This window comes from Chiloscyllium plagiosum, chromosome 32, assembly GCF_004010195.1.
Source record: "Chiloscyllium plagiosum isolate BGI_BamShark_2017 chromosome 32, ASM401019v2, whole genome shotgun sequence".
In the NCBI taxonomy this organism is placed as follows: Eukaryota; Metazoa; Chordata; class Chondrichthyes; order Orectolobiformes; family Hemiscylliidae; genus Chiloscyllium; species Chiloscyllium plagiosum.
The window spans coordinates 218427-239164 of record NC_057741.1 but is presented as its reverse complement, the minus strand read 5'-3'; the positions used below and the strand labels follow the sequence as shown (position 1 = coordinate 239164).

Here is a 20738-nt window from a genome sequence, read left to right as displayed (position 1 = left end):
ACTGTTACAAACTGACCATTTGACTCTAAAATCTGTTCAACTGAGGAGCAAGAACACCTATATGAAATTGCCAGAGATTTATTTTTAATGTGCCCATGTAAAGTCCCAAATAATGGCACTGGAACATCACTGTAGTTCTAGTTTAGTCGATGGAATAGAAAACAGCAAGACGAAAGACCAGGAGAAAGACATCTGCTATCAAAGCACGGCTTCCAGTTTGCATGATTTTTCACTGCTGCCTATTAGTGTCAGCCGAATCTAAAGAAAGGAAGCTTTGAATTTATAAAGCGCTCTTCATGACCATGTGTCAGCTCAAAGCCTTTTACAGCCTATGAATTACCTTTCTAGATGAGTCATTGTTGTACTTTAGAAATGCAGCAGCCAGTTTACACACAGTCAGCTCTCACAAACAACATTATAATCCATTTTTTGCCTTGACTGAAAGAAAACTATTGGCTAGGGTGTTTTGATACAGAGTAATGCCAACAGTGTGGCTGCACTGCCAGGTTACCATGAAGGTCCCACCTTCTCAAATTTACCCCTTGCTTGCTGACTCTTAGATTAAACTCACCACCAGTTATCACTCTCTAATGAGACAACACTCCCAAGGATCTCAGGGACTGTGGCATAATTATTGGACAATGAACGGTAGGGATTGTTTTTTTCTTGAAGATGAAATTATTCTGTTAATTTTTCATCTGCCTTTACAGACTTTTAGCCTCAACCTAGCTAAGATCAAGTTAATGATGTAGGAGTTGATAAGTACATCTCATTTGTTAAATGAATGTTGGCATACAATATCACAGGCAAGCTTTCATCATAATTGTTGACTTCTCATTGCCAGTAACAACATACAATAAGATAGCTGATTATACAAAACTACCTAAATAAATCTGGTTTATCAACAAATCCATTATGACAGTGAATTTACTGGGAAACAAAAACTTTGTTTATAATGATATTTTCCTTTTGGGAAGATAAAGGTAATTATCATATGAGGAATTCGAAGTAAATATTGCTAAAAGAAGAGAAATATTAATTTATCATGATCTATTACTTACATCTACAGAGGGCATCATAGAACAAAAAACTGTGGAGTTTTTCTAGGTAAAATATTATTTTACAATAGTCAGCAAATACAACTATAATGCCAATTCCTTCAAAGAATCTCCCAAGGAATTCAGTGTGAAATATGGAATTTAATTGGTTTAATGAACAGAAAGTATTTATTACATTGATTATACTTAAGCATTGGTTCTTGCATTATTATGTCCCATGGATCACCGGTAATGTTGTGCACTCCCAAGCATACCTGTGACTGGAACTGCACACTACACATATTTCCTCAGTCAATTAAAGTAACACTACTTTTGTTTTCAGATGTACATAAAATATACATAACAAGTAGATTCTGGCATCATATAGGAACTAAGAACATTAAAACTAGAATTTGAGATTAGGTTCATTCACTTCATTTACATCTTCATGTTAGCTATATCATTCACATAGTTTTGTACTTGTTTTCAGAATAGGTATCAGTGAAGATCCACCCAACTGACATATGCCGATTTATATGATCCACTATTAAAGCCGAAATGAATACAGATATACAACTGATATATTTATTTTAACACTAGAACATCTCAATAATACATATACTTGAATAAATTATTTTGGCAACTTAAACATATCAAAATTTGACGCAACTACAATGGTTTATACTATTATCTATAATTTAAAAATGAAGATGTTATGAACTACAGTTCACATTTTTAAAGAAAATACTGAGATACTTTGTTTTTGTGATAATTATAAGTTAAAACAAAACTATTAAAAGTGTTTACTATTTGGAATATATAGATTTTTAAATAATTGAACACAGTTATACCTAATTTGTATCTCAGGAACATTAAACGTGCATAAGTACAAGACATCAGAACGATTGTAGCACAGTTTGAAAGACCCATCATGTTCTCATAAATGTTATACTTAGAGCAGTAGAAAGATTGTAATGTAGCTTAACCTTCATGATCTTCAAAGTAGCCTAGGTGCTGTACAACTATATACAACACAGTTTGATTATAGTGTACATATTGAAATTGCATGCTTTCATTCAAATTTGACATAAATGCATCTGGTTATGAATCAATTTTCAATCACAGAGCATTTACAATGAAAGTTTATGTTTAAGAGATATACGGAGAAGGTTAAATGATATCTGAATTATCCCAGTGAAAGCTTGCGGTGGAATGATCATAGATAGGCAGACCAATATATCACATTAAAGAAGAGAAAACAGAATGGAAACACAGCTCTTGCATAGAGGTCAATCCGCTTTGCTTCTGTTGGAATGACAGGTTTTGGAGGTGGAGGCTTCTTATTATTTTTTAACTGAAGCTTCCCAAGACTGTTGTTAACTTCTATAGGTTTTCCATAACAATCATAGTTAGACAATTCAAAGTCACGTGGCAAGCTTCCAACAATGCTGAAGTCATTCGATCTCAAATCAGATTTAGAGGTACAAACCTTTTTGCACCTTGTCTCTGCAACCTAGCAAAACATAGAGCAGAATTATTAATGCCTGGCATCATCACCACTATTTTAACCATAGTCATTTGCACCACAGAATATCTACAATTTAACAAGTGTTTAGTTTAAATTGCTGACAGGAAAATTGAACAGTCATGCAGTACATTGGTTAACCAATATGTGGCACCACAAGGTAGCAAATTGCATATGACTAATCTCAGAATAAAGAATGATCAGATTGAGTTTTGCATAAACTGTAATGGACAACTTGAAAGCTTCAACCTTTCCAAACCATTTTTGTTCAAGGACAGGGCATTGCTTTCAGGCTTAGCATTTAAAATAGATTGCAAACTATTTTCAAGAAAGTGCTTCGGCAGAAGTAATATTAACTTTAATTACTTTGCTTACAAAGAGATAATTAATAATAAATAATGGATATTATTTGCTTTCCACAAAGGCACAATTTCTCTTTGAAGATAAATCTATATTGACAGTTTACTTATAAAAAAACGCCATTTTAACGAACTGTAGGAATGCACTGTGCTGAACAATATGCAGCTTGCAACATGCAAAATAAGAAACTAATCAAAATGTGGCTGTGATTCCAATTTCGAGTCTTTTAATGATTTCTATGTATACACTTTTCATTAATCGAGCTATGCTGCATGGTCACACAGCACAGGATGATACAAACAAAAGCGCAGTTTAATAAAGTGATTCATCAGATTTTAATGACTGCCATTAGGAAAATGCAAGTGTTGTTTTCTGAATGCAAGGGTCCCCTGGCAATGATCTGAAAGTTGGCCAGGAGCAGAGAAGTAAAAGGTCCATGTTATGTAATCACCACTTATGGCAAGCAGTGCTCAGAAATCTGAGCTTAAGGAAGAACATTGTACAAGAATATTAATGTTGGGAATTAGAACAGGTGCTCTTGAGGCTTTACAGAGAAAGATCTACAGGAGGTCATTGAAGACTATATTTGAAATGGCATTTCTTAGATTTTCCAAAGTCGTAAAGAGATGTAAGGGCACAATTTGATGAAAAATTGGGGCAATTTAACTGAATAGAGACTGAAGGCAGAATCATGTTAACTGTCAGAAAGTATTTTTCTTCTGACAGAACTGTCACACTTAAGTTCTTAGGCAATGAGTTCATCACATGTACACAACAGAAGGCTTCAGAACTTTGGATGTATGGGTCCGCAGTATGTGCATGTTATACCCCATTGTAAAAATGGCTTCCTCCATTTTGTTTTGTTGTCTACTGGAACCGGTGGTGAATTTTACTGTTGCTGGCTTGCTCGGCATTTATTAAGCATTCCTAATTGCCCTGGAGTAGATGGTCGTAAGCTGCCTTTGATTCAACCCTCAGGCAACTGTGTGGAGTTTGCACATTCTCTTTGTGTCTGCATGGTTTTTTCTCCACTTGCTCCGGTACCCTCTCACAGCCCAAAGATGCACAGTTAGCTGGACTGACCATGATAAATTGCCCACAGTGTCCAAGAACGTGCATGTTCGGTGGATTATCCATGAGAAATAAAGGGTACAAGTGATTGGGTAGGGGGTTGCGTCTGGGTGGGAGGCTTTTCAGACGATTGATGGGCCAAATGGCCTGCTTCCATACTGTAGGGATTCGATGATTCTTGAATCATAGTTCCTGGGATGTTAGTAAACCCACAGTGTAATTAGGAAAGGAGTTCCAGGAATATTGACGCTTTAACACTGAAGGAATGGTGGTAATAGCTCCAGGCAAATATGATATTGTTATTACAGCTATCACAAGCTACGCAGGGATAACAAGCCAAACCAAACAATTTCACTATCACTAGATTTGTAACACAGTGAGATTAAAACATACAATGACCTTCAAAATTGCCCATTTTTTCCCCATTCAGCCTTTACAAATAACAGACCTTGGACACCAAATTTGTAATTTTAACAAAAATTAATAATTTATTGTTAATAACTTTACCAGAACACAAATGCACATTAAGGCAATCTAATTAAAATCTATAATCTAAGCACCATCTTCTTTGAATATAAACCCTTACAGTGCAGTAGACAGACAGACAGACATGTCCAGTTAAGGGATACATTAAAAAGGAAAATAAAAGAATTGCAGTTGGCTTATTCAATAACCATTTCAATGATGATATCAAGCCACCATAAAATTCTTTGATGATGGGTATTACAGGCATGTAGGATTGTAAATCTTGCTGGAATTCCAAAATCATGGGTCAATGCAAACAGCTTCTGCAGACCTCTGGAGAAATTTACTTATGCCTTACATGTTGGGCTCCTTTTCTCAATTGGTAACTGGAGAATAACTGGAGAGAGCCAAACAGGAAAAAGAGAACTTTCTAGAACTTCCAAAGCAAAACTCTCTTCTGCCCAAAAACCAAGTCAGAGCTAGTTGACTCTTTGTTTCCTCTTTCTTTTCAACATTCCCTGTAGTTCACTGGCCAGCACCAGTCCTTCCTTTATCCAACCAGGTGCCAATCCCTGAGCATAACAACATCTCGGTGCCAAACCAGTGTTCTCAGAGCAGTAGTTAACCTGCATTATCTTTCCAGGCCAGTTCCTAACAGCAAACATCAGTCTTTTGTCCTCTCCTTCCTTAAAAAAAAGTGCTGCTGTTCAAAGTTCAATTTTCAACTGCAATTCATAGTTCCACACCAAAAATGTATTCAAAATTTAAATATTGAAAATAAATAACGATGGTGTCAACATTGAGGGGAACTTACAGGTGGTAAGTTTCCCATGCATTTGCTGTCCTTCTCCGAGGTGATGGAGGTCATAAGTTTGTAAGGTGCTTTCCAGAAAGCTTTAGTGAATTGCTGTAGTCCATTTTGTCGATGGTACAAATCACTCTCAAACAAGTTGTAGATGGTGGATATGGTGCCAATCGAGCAGGGTATTTTGTCCTGAAAGGTAGCAAATGGAGCAAACCAAGCAAATGAAGTATATTCTTTCATATTCCTGGTTTCTAATTTTTGGATGGCAGACTGGTGCTGGAGAGTCAAGAAATAAATTACTCTCTGCAGACTTTCCATTCTCTGATGTGCTTATTGAGCCACAGTATTGGTATGAAACTCCCATTCTCCAGCCAGAAAAAAAATTACCTTCAGATTGTATCTCTTGGCTAATTATCTATCCAAGTTATCATCCCTTTAATACCATATTGTATCTAGTTTCCAGATAAGTCTGCTATGTGGTACTTTATCAAATAAACATTAAACATCCAAAAATACAACATCTATTGGACAGTATGTTCATCAATCCTTCAAGTAAGTAAAGGTAGTAAGTGATCAGAAGTATCTGCATGATGAATCGCGAGTCAAAAGGTAGAACGTTTTCTGAGAATGTGGGCGACAATAGGGTTGTAACAAGTGAAATGGGATCCAGTACACATTAGATTTTGATGACTCTAAAAGTTTACATTATCTTGCCCCTTAATTTTCATGCAGTGATAATTCAACAAACCGGTTTTAGCTTATATTCTATCTTTTTATTTATATATATTTATATATATATATATATATATAAATATATATAAATAAAAAGATAGAATATAAGCTAAAACCGGTTTGTTGAATTATCACTGCATGAAAATTAAGGGGCAAGATAATGTAAACTTTTAGAGTCATCAAAATCTAATGTCAGTGTTGTATAATCAAGGTGACATAATCATAAACTAAAGAAATTGAATGTAATTTAAAGAACATAAACTCAGATATTACACCCATTCTTGGGGTGGAAAACTGTTGGTGCGAATAAACAGACAGCAGGTTTTTCATATTCAGATTGGGTTAAAACCTGAATTCAAGTTTTCAAATTGACATGGTGGGATTTGAATTCACATTCTCTATTATTAATCCTCTGGATTATCATAAGTGTACACTACATTCAGGTAATTTATTATCAATGCAATAATCAATTATAGAGTAATTATATTGATCAATGCTAGGAGAACAATGCATGCTTAATCAAAATCAAGGACTTTACAAAACTCTTTATACTCAGGAGTAAGACAGTCAATACACATGACAGCATGACTTTTCTTAAGAAAAAGTGAACAAAAACAGAACATTTTACTAGCTCTAGTTACATCCTTCCTGAAAAAGAAGATCATCTCTTGAAGGGTTTTGTTGTTGATGACATTGAGGTCAGGGTTAATTTGTTACTGGACAGATTGGTTCTGATGTGATGAAATTTGTAATATGGCACAACAATTTCAGGACTGAAGTGTATTACAATGAAGATAAGGCGTACCAAATAATGTCCAGTACATTGTGATTCAGGCGAGTCATTAAACATTACTGGTTCAGCAGGGAGTCATATAGTCAAACAGCGCAGAAACAGACCCTTTGGTCCAACCATAGTCCCAGACTAAACTAGTCCCACCTTCCTGTGCTTGGCCCTTATCCTTCCAAACATTTCTTATTCATGTACTTGTAAAACTTCTTTTAAACACTGTAATTGTACCCACATTCACCGCATGTCCACTAGGAGGGGATATCTGAAGTTGTTGGCAGATAGCATCAAGGAAAGTCCGAAAGCTTTCTATAGGTATATCAAGAATAAAAGAATGACTAGAGAATGATTAGGGCCAATCAAGGACAGTAGTGAGAAGTTGTGCACAGAGTCCGAGGAGATGGGGAAGTGGTAAATGAATATTTTTCGTCAGTAGTCACACTGGAAAAAGACAATGTTGTCGAGGAGAGTACCGAGATACAGGCTACTAGACTATGTGGGATTGAGATTTACAATGAGGAGATGTTAGCAATTCTGGAAAGTGTGAAAATAAATAGGTCCCTTGGGCCAGATGGGATTTATCCGAGGATTCTCTAGGAAACCAGAGAGAGACTGCAGAGACTTTGGCTTTGATCTTTATGTCGTCATTGTCTAGAGGAATAGTGCCAGAAGACTGGAAGATAGCAAATGTTATCCCTTTGTTCAAGAAGGGGAGTAGAGACAATCCTGATGATTATAGACCAGCGAGCCTTACATCAGTTGTGGGTAAAATGTTGGAAAAGGGTATAGGAGAAATGATTTATAATCATCTAAAGAGGAATAAGTTGATTAGGAATAGTCAACACGGCTTTGTGAAGGGTAGTTCATGCCTCATAAACCTTATTGAGTTCTTGAGATGGTGACCAAACAGATAGATGAGGGTAAAGTGGTTGATGTGGTGTATATGGATTTCAGTAATGCATTTGATAAGGTTCCCCATGGGAGGCTATTGCTCAAAATACGGAGGTATGGGAGAGAGGGTGTTTTAGTGATTTGGATCAGAAATGGCTCACTGAAAGAAGACAGAGGGTGATGGTTGATGGGAAATGTTCATCCTAGAGTTCAGTTACTAGTAGTGTACTGCAAGGATCTGTTTGGGGGCCACTGCTGTTTGTCATTTTTATAAATGACCTAGATAAGGGCATAGAAGGATGAGTTAGTAAATTTGTGAATGACACCTAGGCTGGTGGAGTTGTGGATAGTGCTGAAGGATGTTACGGGTTACAAAGGGACATAGATAAGCTGCACAGCTTGGCTGAGAGGTGGCAAATGGAGTTTACTGTGGACAAGTGTGAGGTGTTTCACTTTGGAAGGAGCAACAGGAATAAAGAGTACTGGGCTAATGGTAAGATTCCTGGTAGTGTAGATAAGCAGAAATCTGTACATAGATCCCTGAAAGTTACCACCCAGGTTAATAGGATTGTTAAGAAGGCATATAGTGTGTTAGCTTTTATTAGTAGAGGGATCGAGTTTCGGAGCCACGAGGTCATGCTGCAGCTGTACAAAACTCTGATGCAGCCACACTTAGAGTCTTGCGTACAGTTCTGGTCACCACATTATAAGAAGGATGTGGAAGCTTTGAAAAGGGTTGAGAGAAGATTCACTAAGATGTTGACAGGTATGGACGGAAGGTCATATGAGGAAAGGTTGAGGGACTTGAGGCTGTTTTTGTTAGAGAGAAGAAGGTTGAGAGGTAACTTAATTGAGACATAGAAGATAATCAGAAGGTTAGATGGTGATGGCTAGCATGAGGGGATATAGCTATAAATTCAGGGGTGGTAGATATAGGACAGATGTCAGAGGCAATTTCTTTACTCAGAGAGTAGTGGGTGCATGAAAAATAACGCCTGCAACTCGCCAACCTTAAGGACATTTAAATGGTCACTGGATAAACATATGGATGAAAATGGAATAGTGGAAGATAGATAGGTTCCACAGATTGGAGCAACATCGAGGACCGAAGGGCCTGTACTGCGCTGCGCTGTAAGGTCCTATGTTTTACTTCCTCTGGATGTTCATTTAACTCCCTGTGTTAAAAAGAAAAATGCTCCTAAAATTTTTTTTTTAAATCTTTCTCCTCTCACCTTAAAATATGCCTCCTGGTCTAGAAATTCCCCATCCTAGGGAAAAGCCACCTGCCATTCATCTTATCTAGACCCCTCATGACTTTATAAACCTCGATCAGGTCACACCTCCCTTACCCGGCAACATCCTGGTACATCTCTTCTGAACCTGCTTCAGCTTAATAATATCCTTCCGATAACAGGACAATCAGAATTGGACACAGCTCTCCAGAAGAGGCTTTACCAAAGTCCTGTACAATCCTAACATGATGTCCCAACTCCTATACGTAAAGGTCGGAGAAGTGAAGACAAGGTTGCTAAACGCCTTCTTAACCACCCTCTCTGTATGTGATGTAAAGAATTATGTCGCTGAACCCACAGGTCTCTCTATTCCACAACACTACCAAAGCCCCTACTTTTAATTGTATAAGTCCTGACCTTAGTTGTTTTACGTAAATGCAGTACTTTGCATTTATCCAAATTAAAATCCATCTGCCACTCTTCAGCCCATTGACCCAATTGATCAAGATTCCTTTGTAGTCTTAGACAAACCTTCTTCACTGTCCACCATATCACTAATTTTGGTGTTATCTGCAAACTCACTAACCATACCTTCCATATTCTCATCTAAAATCATTGATATAAATGACAAATAAAAGTGGATCCAGAACCAATCCCTGTGGAACACTGCTGGTAATAGGCCTCCAATCTGAAAAACAACCATCCACCATCAACCGTTGTCTCCAGTCATTAAGTCAGTTTTGTATCCAATTGGCAAGCTCTCACTGAATCCCATATGATCTAACTTTACTAATTAGTCTGTCATTCGGAACTTTGTCAAAGGCTTTAATAAAGACCAAGGAAACAATGTCTACAACCTCTATTCATCCACGAAAATGAGAGTATTCCATCGCACTCCTGACTTGAACTTAGTAAATGATGGATAAGGATTGGGGAATCAAAAGGCAAGTTACTCACCACAGAACTTCCAGCCTTGACCTACTCTCAGTTTCTGGTTAATTGCAAGGATGTTGATAGTTGTAATGCCATTAAATGTCAAGGGCAAATGGTTAGATTCTCTTTTGTTGGAGATAGTCATTGCTTGGCACGTGTGTGTGACTTGACACTTTATCATCCAAGCTTGGACATAGTTTAGGTTTTGCTGCATTTGGACATGGACTGCTTTAGTATGTAAGGAATCATAAACAGTGCTGAACATTGTGTAATCAACAACGAACATCCACACTTCTCACCTTGTGCTGGAGGGAAGGTAATTGATAAAAAGTAGCTGAAAATGGTTGGGCCAAGAATCCTGAGGAACAAATGGAACAATATCATGGAACTGAGATTACTGATCATCAACAATCACAGCCATTTTCCTTTGTGATATGTATGACTCCAACCAGTAAAGGGTTTTGCAAGTGCTCTTTAGGCATCATCACTGTGTTTTTGTCTTTTACTCATTTTTGGTTTGGAATTGAGAGGTGCACTTAAGCATGGAATATTGGACATTGAACAGCAGTATATTTCTTAAAAAAAAACAAGAAACAAGCTGATATGTATTTATGGGAACTGGCTTGGAAAGTTTACTGTCCGTACAATCTCATGCATGCAGCTAAACCAGCATGTGTTTCTCTCTTCAAATATTGTTTCTGAGTGTCTATTTTAATGCTTGGTTATTAATCTGTTTATCTTATTCCTTCACCTTTTATCTCTTGTTTGTCTGCAAAAAAGCAATCATCTTGAATCTGCAAAAATGTTCCACAGATGCACTACATGGCCTGAACGCATAAAGCTCAGAGCAATGTATGGGTCCAAGCACAAGCCTGCGAAGCAAACATTAACGTTTCTTTCAGTTAAATGAACGGACAGAAGTGGAGTAAGCCCCTTTACTGATCGGCACTCTGACTTGTTCATTTGTCAATTCACATTGCAGTAAGTTGATCCAATGCATCTGGGGAGTGAACCAGGGAAATCTCCTCTCATTAGAGCTTAATTGAAGAATTAATAATTTTCTTTTGAATCATGAACCCAGCCTCAGATAACAATGCTGGATGACAAATGGACATGAACTTGATATGGGGTTGACTCTGATGTCAGCTGAGAGTCATAGAGATGTACAGCACGGAAACAGACCCTTCTTGTCCAACTCAACCATGCTGACCAGGTATCCCAACCTAATCTAGTCCCATTTGCCATCACTTGGCCCACATCCCTCTAAACCCTTCCTATTCATATACGGTTCCAGATGCCTTTTAAATGTTGTAATTGTACCAGCCTCCACCACTTCCTCTGGCAGCTCATTCCAGACACACACCAACCTCTGCATGAAGAAGTTGCCCCTTAGGTCCCTTTTATAGCTTTCCCCTCTCACCCTAAACTTATGCTCTCCAGTTCTAGACCTCTCCCACCCCAGGAAAAAGACCTTGTCCATTTATCCTATCCATGCCCCTCATGATTTTATAAATCTCTATGAGGTCACCCCTCAGCCTTCAATGCTCTAGGGAAAACAGCCTCAGCCTATTCAGCCTCTCCCTATAGCTCAAATCCTCCAACCCTGGCAACATCCTTGTAAATCTGAACCCTTTCAGGTTTCACAACATCCTTCCTACTGGAAGGAGACCAGAATTGCACACAATATCCCAAAAGTGGCCTAACCAATGTCCTGTACAGCTGCAACATGACCTCCCAACTCCTATACTTAATGCTCTGACCAATAAAGGAAAGCATACCAAATGCCTTCTTCACCATCCTATCTACCTGCAACTCTACTCTCAAGGAACTATGAACCTGCACTCCAAGGTCTCTTTGTTCAGCAACACTCCCTCGGACCTTACCATTAAGTGTATAAGTCCTGCTCTGATTTGCTTTCCCAAATTGTAGCACTTCACATTTATCTAAATTAAACTCTATCTGCCACACCTCAGCCCATTCATTGGCCTATCTGATCAAGATCCCTTTTGTAATCTGAGGTAACCTTCTTCGCTGTCCACTACACCTCCAATTTTGGTGTCATCTGCAAACTTATTAACTAAGCACCCTATGTTCATATCTAACTCATTTATATAAATGATGAAAAGTAGTGGACACAGCACCAGAGACATATTTGCAAGTCAAAATTGGGAACTCGCAGGTAGTGGGATTCACATGTATCTGCTGCCTTTGTCCTTCTTGATAGGAGTAGTCATTGATTTGGAAGGTCATTGATTCAGGGAGGTTACGGCCTTGTGGTCGCTGGACTGTTAATCGAGAGACCATGTAATGCTCTGGGATCTGGGTGACAGTAGAGTTTGAATTCATTAAAAATCTGGAATTATGACCATGAATGAATCCATTGACGATATTTGGAAAAACCCATCTAGTTCACTGATGACCTTTAGGGAAGAAAACTGCCAGTCTTACCAGATCTGGCCTACATATGACACCTGACCCACAGCAACATGGTTGACTCCTAATTGGCAATTAAGGACAGGCAGTAAATGCTTGGTAAAAACAATGACCGCAGATGTTGGAAACCAGATTCTGGATTAGTGGTACTGGAAAAGCACAGCAGTTCAGGCAGCATCCGAGGAGCAGTAAAATCGATGTTTCAGGCAAAAGTCTTTCATCAGGAATACAGGAATAAATGCTTGCCAAGCCAGTGACGCCCTTATCTCATGAACGAATAAAACAAAGTTGGAAGGTGCTGTAAATTTCTGTGGCACATCTTGTAGACAGTGCACACTGTTGTTATGGAGTGGAGGGAATGGATGCTTTTGGATGTGGTGTCAATAAAGTGGGTGTGGGCTGCTTTGTCCTGGATGGTGTCAAGCTTCTTGAGTGTTGTTAGAACTGCACCCATCCAGGAAAGTGGGGGTATTCCATCACACTCCTGGATAAAGCCTTGAAGACTGTGGACACAAGGGGAGTTACTTGCCACAGTATTCCTAGCCTCTGACTTGCTGTTGTAGCACTGTGTTTATGTGATGAGTCCAGTTGTGTTTCTGGTCATTGGTAACCTCAAGAATGTTGATTATGGGGTATTCAGTGATGGCAATACCACTGAATATCAAGGGGTGGTGGTTAGATAGTCTCTCCTTGGATAGTAATTGCCTGGTATTTATGTGGTGTGAATGTTACTTGCCATTTGTCAGCCCCAGTCTGGATATTGTTTAGATCTTGTCACATTGTAACATGAATTGCTTCAGTATCTGAGAGGTAATGAAAGCTGCTGAATATCGTGCAATCATCGATGTGCAAACGTCCCTATTTCTGACCTTATGATGGATGAAAGTCATTGATGAAGCAGCTGAATATGTTTGGGCCTAGGACACTATCCTGAGAAGCTCCTGCAGAGGTATCCTGAAGGTGAGATGATGGATCGCTAACAACCACTAACCATCTTCCCATATGCCAGGTATGACTCCAACCAGTGAAGAGTTTTCCCCCGATTCCCACTGATTACAATTTTGCTCGGGCTCCTTAATGCCACACTCAGTTGAATGTGGTTTTGATGTCAAAGGCTGTCACTCTCACCTCACCTCTGGAATTCAGCCTTTTTGTCCATGTTTGAACAAGGCTGTATTGAGGTCAGGAGTTGAGTGGTCCTGGTGGACCGCAATCTAGGTGTCACTGAACAGGTTGCTGATGCTTAATAGCACTATTGATGACATCTCCCATCACTTTACTGATGACTGAGAGTAGACTAATGGGGCATTAATGGGCCAGATTAAATTTGTCCTAACGTTTATGTAATTTTCCACATTGTCGGGTAGTTGCCAGTGTTGAAACTTGTTGGAAGAACTTGGCTAGGGGCGTGGCAAGTTTTGGAGCACAAGTCTTCAGTATTATTGTTGGAATGTTGTCAGGGCCCATAGCCTTTGCAGTATCCAGTGGCTCCATAAGTTTCTTAATATCAGGTGGTGTGAATCAAATTGGCTGAAGACTGTAATCTAGAATGCTGGGACCACTGGAAGAGGCTGAGATGGATCATCCACTCGGCACTCCTGGCTGAAGATTGTTGTAAATGCTTCAGTCTTAATTTTTGAACTGATAAGTTGTGCTGTTCCATCATTGAGGATTGAGATATTTATGGAGCCTCGTCATGTTGTTTAATTGTCCACCAGCATCCACAACTGGATATGGCAGAGCCTAGGTCTGATGCATTGGTGTGGGATCACTTAGAGCTATCACTTGCTGCTTATGTTGACACCTCATCTTCAGTTCTGCCTGATGCTGCTCCTGCCATTCCTTCCTGCACTCTCTATTGAACCAGGGTTGATTCCTGACTTAATGGTAAAGGTTGAGTGAGGGATATGCTGGGCCATGAGGTTGCAGATTGTGCTGGAGGACAATTCTACTGCTGTTGATGGACCACAGTGACTCATGGATGCCCAGACTTGAATCACTAGATCTGTTAGAAGTCTTTCCCATTTAGCATGGTGACCATGCCATATAACACAATGAAGGGTATTCTCAATGTGAAGGTGGGAATTTATCTCCACAAGGACTGTGCTGATGTCACTCTTATTGATACTGTCACGGACTGATGCATCAGTAGTAGAATGATAAGGATGAGGTCAAGTATACTCTTCCCTCTTGTTAGTTCCCTCAGCACCGCCTACAGATCCAGTCTAGCAACTACATCATTTATAATCCAACCAGCTCGATCAGTAGTGTTGCTGTCAAGCCTTCTTAATGGTGGACAATGACATTTTCCAACTTGAGTACATTGTGCATCCTTAGCACCTTCAGTGCTTCTTTCTAGTGTTGTTCACCATGGAGGAGTACTGATTCAGCCGCAGAGGAAAGATCAGTATACTCTAATCAGCAGGTTTCGTTGTCCATTTTTGTCCTGAAGCAATTAGACTCGAGGGGTCCAATGTTGAGGATTCTCAGCACAACCCCTTCCCAACTGTATATCACTCTGCTACCACCTCTGTTGGGCCTGTCCTTCAGGTGGGACAGCATGTAGTCAAGATAATGATGGCGGTGTCTGCGGTCCCAATTTTGGCACTAGCCTCAGATGTTATTAAGGAGATCTTTGCAGAGTTGATAGGACTCTTCTTTTCCATTGGTCCTTCTGGTGCCTAGATCGATGCCAGTTAAGTCCATCCAGTTACATTTCTTTGTTGAGACTTCATTGTGACTGATACATCTGAGTGGCTTGCTGGGCCGTTTTCAGAGGACTTTGCTGTGGCTCTGGGGTCACATATAGACCAGACCAGGTGAGGATATCCAATTTCCTTCCCTGATGGTATTAGTGAGTCAGATAGGCTGTTCCCAACAATTGACAATAGTAGGTTCATAATTCCAGATACTTTTTTTTATTGAATCAAAATTCACCATCTGCACTGGTGGGACTTGAATCCGAGTCCCAGAATATTAGCTGAGTTTTAAGATTAACAGTCTTGTGAGAATACCGCTAGATTATTACCCCCCAATGGTTTTCCAACCTTGAACGTGACTCCCATTGTCTGCATGCCTTTGAGATAGTATCAGGACTTGGTTTTTAAAGGGTAAATCCCTCCCTGATGATTTGTTTTGTGATAGGAATTATCACAAATACATAAGGTTTTGTTAGAAATTGTGTACCTTTAACAAAACTGGGTTCAGAGCAAGTGTGCTTATCCACAACCTTATAATGTATTGTTGCTATGTTTGGCTGCTGACAAACTCTTAATATTTACAGATTTCCTGCTAATTGCATAAAGAAGTCTACTTACTGCTCTAACAATGTTGGATCAAAATACTGAAATATTTAAAGGCATTTTTAAATTTTAATTCTAAAATATTTAGAATTAGAATCACGACAGAGGAAACAGGCCCTTCGGCTCAACCAGACCATACCAACCCAGCCCCATTCCCCCATCCTATCATCCTATATTTTCCCCTGACTAATGCCCCTAACCTACACATCCCTGAACACTATGGGCAATTTAGCATGGCCAATTCACCTGACCTGCACATCTTTGGATTGTGGGAGGAAACCGGAGCACCCGGAGGAAACCCACGCAGACACGGGGAGAATGTGCAAACTCCACACAGACTGGCTGGAATCGAACCTGGGTCCCTGGCATTGTTTTAGAGGAGAACTACTGCAGGAAATATGCAGATTTCAGTGACTACCTGGCAAAGTCCTGTGTGGTCCTAATGTAATACTGCATGTGTAAATTGTCATGGAACCCTCAAACAGAGATTTACCAGGAAGAAAAGATAACAAGGGGGCTGACTAGCTCTTCTATCTCGGCAGAAAGCCACCTGTAGCAGACATTGCTGCTTTACCCTCAAGAATTACACAAAGCAGAGATTAAAAAGTTTGGCTCAACTTTACTTAAGTGGATGACAGGCTCTGAACACCCTTGTGTGCATGAGACGGTGTTCCAATGTTAGCGTGCTGTGAAGCTCATCATTGAAGAACTAGTTACCCCTGTATTGCAGATAAAGACTGTCTTACTTTGAAAGCTCCAAGCCAGTTAAAAAGGAAAGAAAAGATACGAATCATTTTTCTCATCCTGAATGCTAGAATTTAAGCATAGTTGAAAAGTATCAGAAATGCAGATCACAACCCATCTGCAAAACAAAGGATCTTGAAGCAGATTGTTCACCTCCCAACATCAACGTTATCAGTAACCTTTACTGCAACAGCCACAAAGTTCAACTAGCCAGCCTTCATGAACAATTCAGAGACTGATGCGTATAACCCTTTTTTTAAAGTGTATACCTTCCTGGACTCACCCCGGATTTTCACTCTGCATGCATGTGTGCTGCCATAGTATTTCTTCTTTCATGCAGTAATCACTAAAATGAACTTTTTGTTAGTTCAACAAAGCCAAAGTGTATTGGCTTTTTTTTAAGGCATTAGCTTATCTGGGTCTGGGAGAAAGTTGTCTGCAAGAGAGGGATCCTTTCTAAATTAACCTATTCCATCCAGAACCATAACAAATTGGGGAATCTGTCCCAGGGTTGGTCTTAACGTTACAGACTTTACAGACCACTGAGGGGTCCCACACTCTTGATTTGTCCAATTTGATGTTTAATTGCACGCTATCTTTCTTAATCTTCCAGTCGGGACAAAGGGTTTATATTGATTGTATCCTCTATTTTTCCTAACATCAGATGCTAGCTTCAATGTTTCTATGAATTTACGCAGGTCAGTTGCAAGACCATTTTTGATTGAAATGAGCTGCTTTACTTGTACGATTTAAAAAGTTACAAACTGCAAACAATACATGGCCCCTCGGTGGTCTTAGCTTGACCACAATCCACAAATATTCACTCGTAAATATTTATGACAAACAATGTGCTCAAACAGTTGCTGCAGCTTGAATATTTACTATTATTTCTACACAAATATTGATGTAAAGTATTTATTTGAATACTACAATAACTGCCTTATAAAGTAAAGTTTGTAAAGATTTATTCAACACGAAGAGTGCCAAAAATACTTTTCTATTTGCTGTCATTTTTTGAGTTCATTCTACTGTAAACATAACTGTGAATATATATTTTGACCAATGCTAAAATATTATGCAGGGATTTATTTGATTTTGGTCACGATATCATTTAGAACCTTCTCTAAAGTGTATTCCAACTTTTAAGTAGCATTTTAATAAATCAGACATAAATCTTAACTTTTACAGCTGTTAATCTAATCCCTCTATATGCAGTTTCTAGGAAGCAACCTCTGCAGGTTAAAGGAAAACGTCCACACACTACACATTTTCCTGAATTAAACAAAAGCAATGAGGACACTAGGTCCCTGGCACATTTTCCATGGCAATTCTTAACCGGAGCTTGTCAACTAATGCAGCACCATTTTCTCATGCAGTACAAACTGGTGTTCCTACTTGAAATCTGGCATTCTTGCAGGTATCTTGTTGTGTGCAAGATCAAAACCTTTGACAGCATTGATGCTTTTTCAGCAATACTCAAGTTCTACATTCCAAAGCAAAAGTTTAAAATCATTATATCCAGACACTGAAAATGAAAATCTACTTGCTTGACCATTCTGTGTAAAATGCCAGAATAAGCCAGCTTTTGAGCTCCGGCACCCAAACCTGTTAAAATATACTGAATCAATGTGAAACCATCTCATTGTGTAGACATTCCAAGACAAATCTTATCATGGGTACTGTCAAACAGGAGAGCCATAAAATCCCATACTGCAGTCATGAATTACTCTTGCAGGATTTGTGGACTCCACTTGCAAAGGGGAAAAAGGGCATCAACATTTTAAATAGTCATCAAGAGTCCAACACTAAGGGTCAAACTTAAATCTCTAAAAGCTGTTTTCATTCGGTATACAGGACCATCAATGTTTTGCTGGGTCGTGGGTGAGGAAATACATAGCCAGGCAATTTATCCTTTAGGCAGGCCCACCCGATGCAAGAGTCTGTGAATAGGAAAGATACATAGTCCATCAAAATGAAATCCTGATGAGACTAGTGACAGTTGCTTTGGGCTGAGTGTATCCAGGTCCAGTAATAACTTCACGATTTTTTGTTCTACGCTTCTCAGATCAACAATGGCAGTGCATGTAAAAGAATCCTGATACTTTCCCCTAATCTGTCCTGGAACAGCAATGTACACCACCATAAAGTGACAATAGATTGATCTTATCTCAGCTTAGTTATCTGATCTCAGCATGCTGGGAGCAGCCATTCAGAGGTCTCCTGTCTCCCTCCACTGTAGAGGGCAATAGATAACCGGATGTCAGAATATCCAAACCAGGAGAACTGATATATTGTAACAAAGTTAAGATCCCTCAATGCTCTTGGCAACAAGATTTAAAGTTGACTTTCTCTGCATAGATTTTCCAGTGTTGGGAAGTGCAGAAGCTCTATGCGATAGGGCTCAAGTATTAATAAGGCCTAGTCACATATACTGCATAGATGAGGCAGAGCTTTGGACTGGAAAATTTTAAGTTTTGGTTTAACTACACATCATGAGGTTTTGACTTCACAATGTGTCTTTTGGCCATGAAAACTGCCAGGAATTGGAAAATTTAGCCATGATAAAACTTTGTATTCTCTAGAAGCCTTCAAACTGTATTCTCTAGTTTAATAATCTTTGTTTCTCCCTCCAACTTGCTGTTCTCTTTCCTTCTTAGTAGTATGACACCTTTCTCCCTCCCCTAGTTGGCAAACACCTGCCTTCCTGAATGCTGGGAAATGTTCTCACGGACTGCCAACTGCAGTCTCCTGCAGATAATAGTGCCTCCCAGCTGCTGGCCAGATTGTTAGCATTACTGCTTGTCAATTTATCTGGCTATTAGTAAAGAAACGGAACAAAAACTATGATTAGGCAAGGTACTAACAGAGAATCTGGCAAGATCTCCGAGATCCAGTTTTGGCTAATTCATCAAATTATAATGATCTTCTCCAAATCTTTGCCATACATAGCACAAGTATTATGTACAATCCATGCTGCATTTTATTACATCTACATATTTAAACGTTCAAATAGAGTACAGCTTTTCTGATCAGAAATCTTCTGTGCACCTGAATTTTCTTCTGATCATAGAATTATTACTGGTACTGAAGGCCATTTGGCTCAATCATATCTGTATTATCACTAATCATTCTAACTGAGTGCTAATCTCCTGCATTTTCTCCACAACTTTGCCAATTGATTTTATTTAAATCATGATTTAATGCCTTCTTAAATGCCTCAATTGAACCTGCTTCCACCACATTTCAAGGCAGTGAATGCTGGCAGTTCAGAGTATTTTTTTTCTCACCTTGCATTTTGTTTCTCCTGTAAAATTACACCTTCTGTTGATAGGTGGGAATGACGAGTTTCTCCCTGACTACTCTGGTCAGTTCCCTCATGATTTTAAAAACTTCCATCAAATGTTCTCTTCATCTTTTCTGTTTCAAGGAGAACATCCCCAATTTCTTCCTTTCCTCGTTACTGATGTGTATCATCCCTGGAACCATTCTTGTGAGCCTTTTGCACTCTCTCCAGATCCTTCCTAGAATCTGGCATCTAGAACTGTACACAACTCCAGCTGAGGTCTAACCGTGTCCTATATAAATTCATCAAAATTCCTCATTCTCAGATTCCCCCATTAAGAAGCCTAGAATACTGTATGCTCCATTAATAGTGGTTGCTACATATCTTGCAACTTTTAATGACTTATGGATGCAAACCCCTGGTCTCTCTGCTACTGCATTGCATTGTTTTTGAATACTACCCTATAGTTTATACTTCTCTTGTACTATCTCACATTTCTACACATTGAACTTCACTTGTCAGCTATCTGCCCATTCCACCAACTTGTCAATGTCTTCTGAGGTTCTACACTCTTCTTCACAATTTGCCCAAGTTTTGTGTCATTCACAAACTTTGAAATTGTCCCTTACATATCTAGACCTCATTATATGTCAGAAATAGCAACAGTCCCAATACTGACCCCATTGTAAACCTTTTTTCAGCTCCCAAAAATAATTAGTGATACCTTTCTGTTTCCTATTCGTCAATTTTGTACTAATGTTGCTACATTTCACATTCACATTTTATGTCATAACGTATTACTTTCCTCACAAATCTATTGCCTGACACTGCACCAAATGTATGTTGGAATTCCACATAGATCACATCAACAGCCACAGCCTCGTTAACGCTCTGTTTTACTTCTTCAAAGGACTCCAGTATGTTTAAGACAGGACATACACAAGCTACCATCTCTTTCAGTTCAAATTAAACACCATGCGCTTGAAACTCTTCACGCCCAACATTTAATGCAGGTGCCTATTCTAGTTTTAATCATAATGTCAAATGTAAAACATCAGGAAAAAGTCACTCAATCCAAATAAGGCTGATAAATGACTATGCCACAAGTGATATAGTTCAGGCACCAGCTTATCCACAG

The 20738-nt window shown here is 39.1% G+C and overlaps 1 protein-coding gene across 1 annotated transcript in view; it reads right to left on the bottom strand.

Moving 5' to 3' along the window:
• Nucleotides 1–1184: 1184 nt before the first annotated feature.
• Nucleotides 1185–20738, bottom strand: part of LOC122539302 (glycine receptor subunit beta) — a 106405-nt gene continuing 86851 nt past the window's right edge. Inside the window, exon 6 of the mRNA XM_043673996.1 lies at nt 1185–2550. Within this exon, the coding sequence (XP_043529931.1) occupies nt 2254–2550 (297 nt within the window). The 3' untranslated portion in view covers nt 1185–2253. The remainder of the gene's footprint in view (nt 2551–20738) is intronic.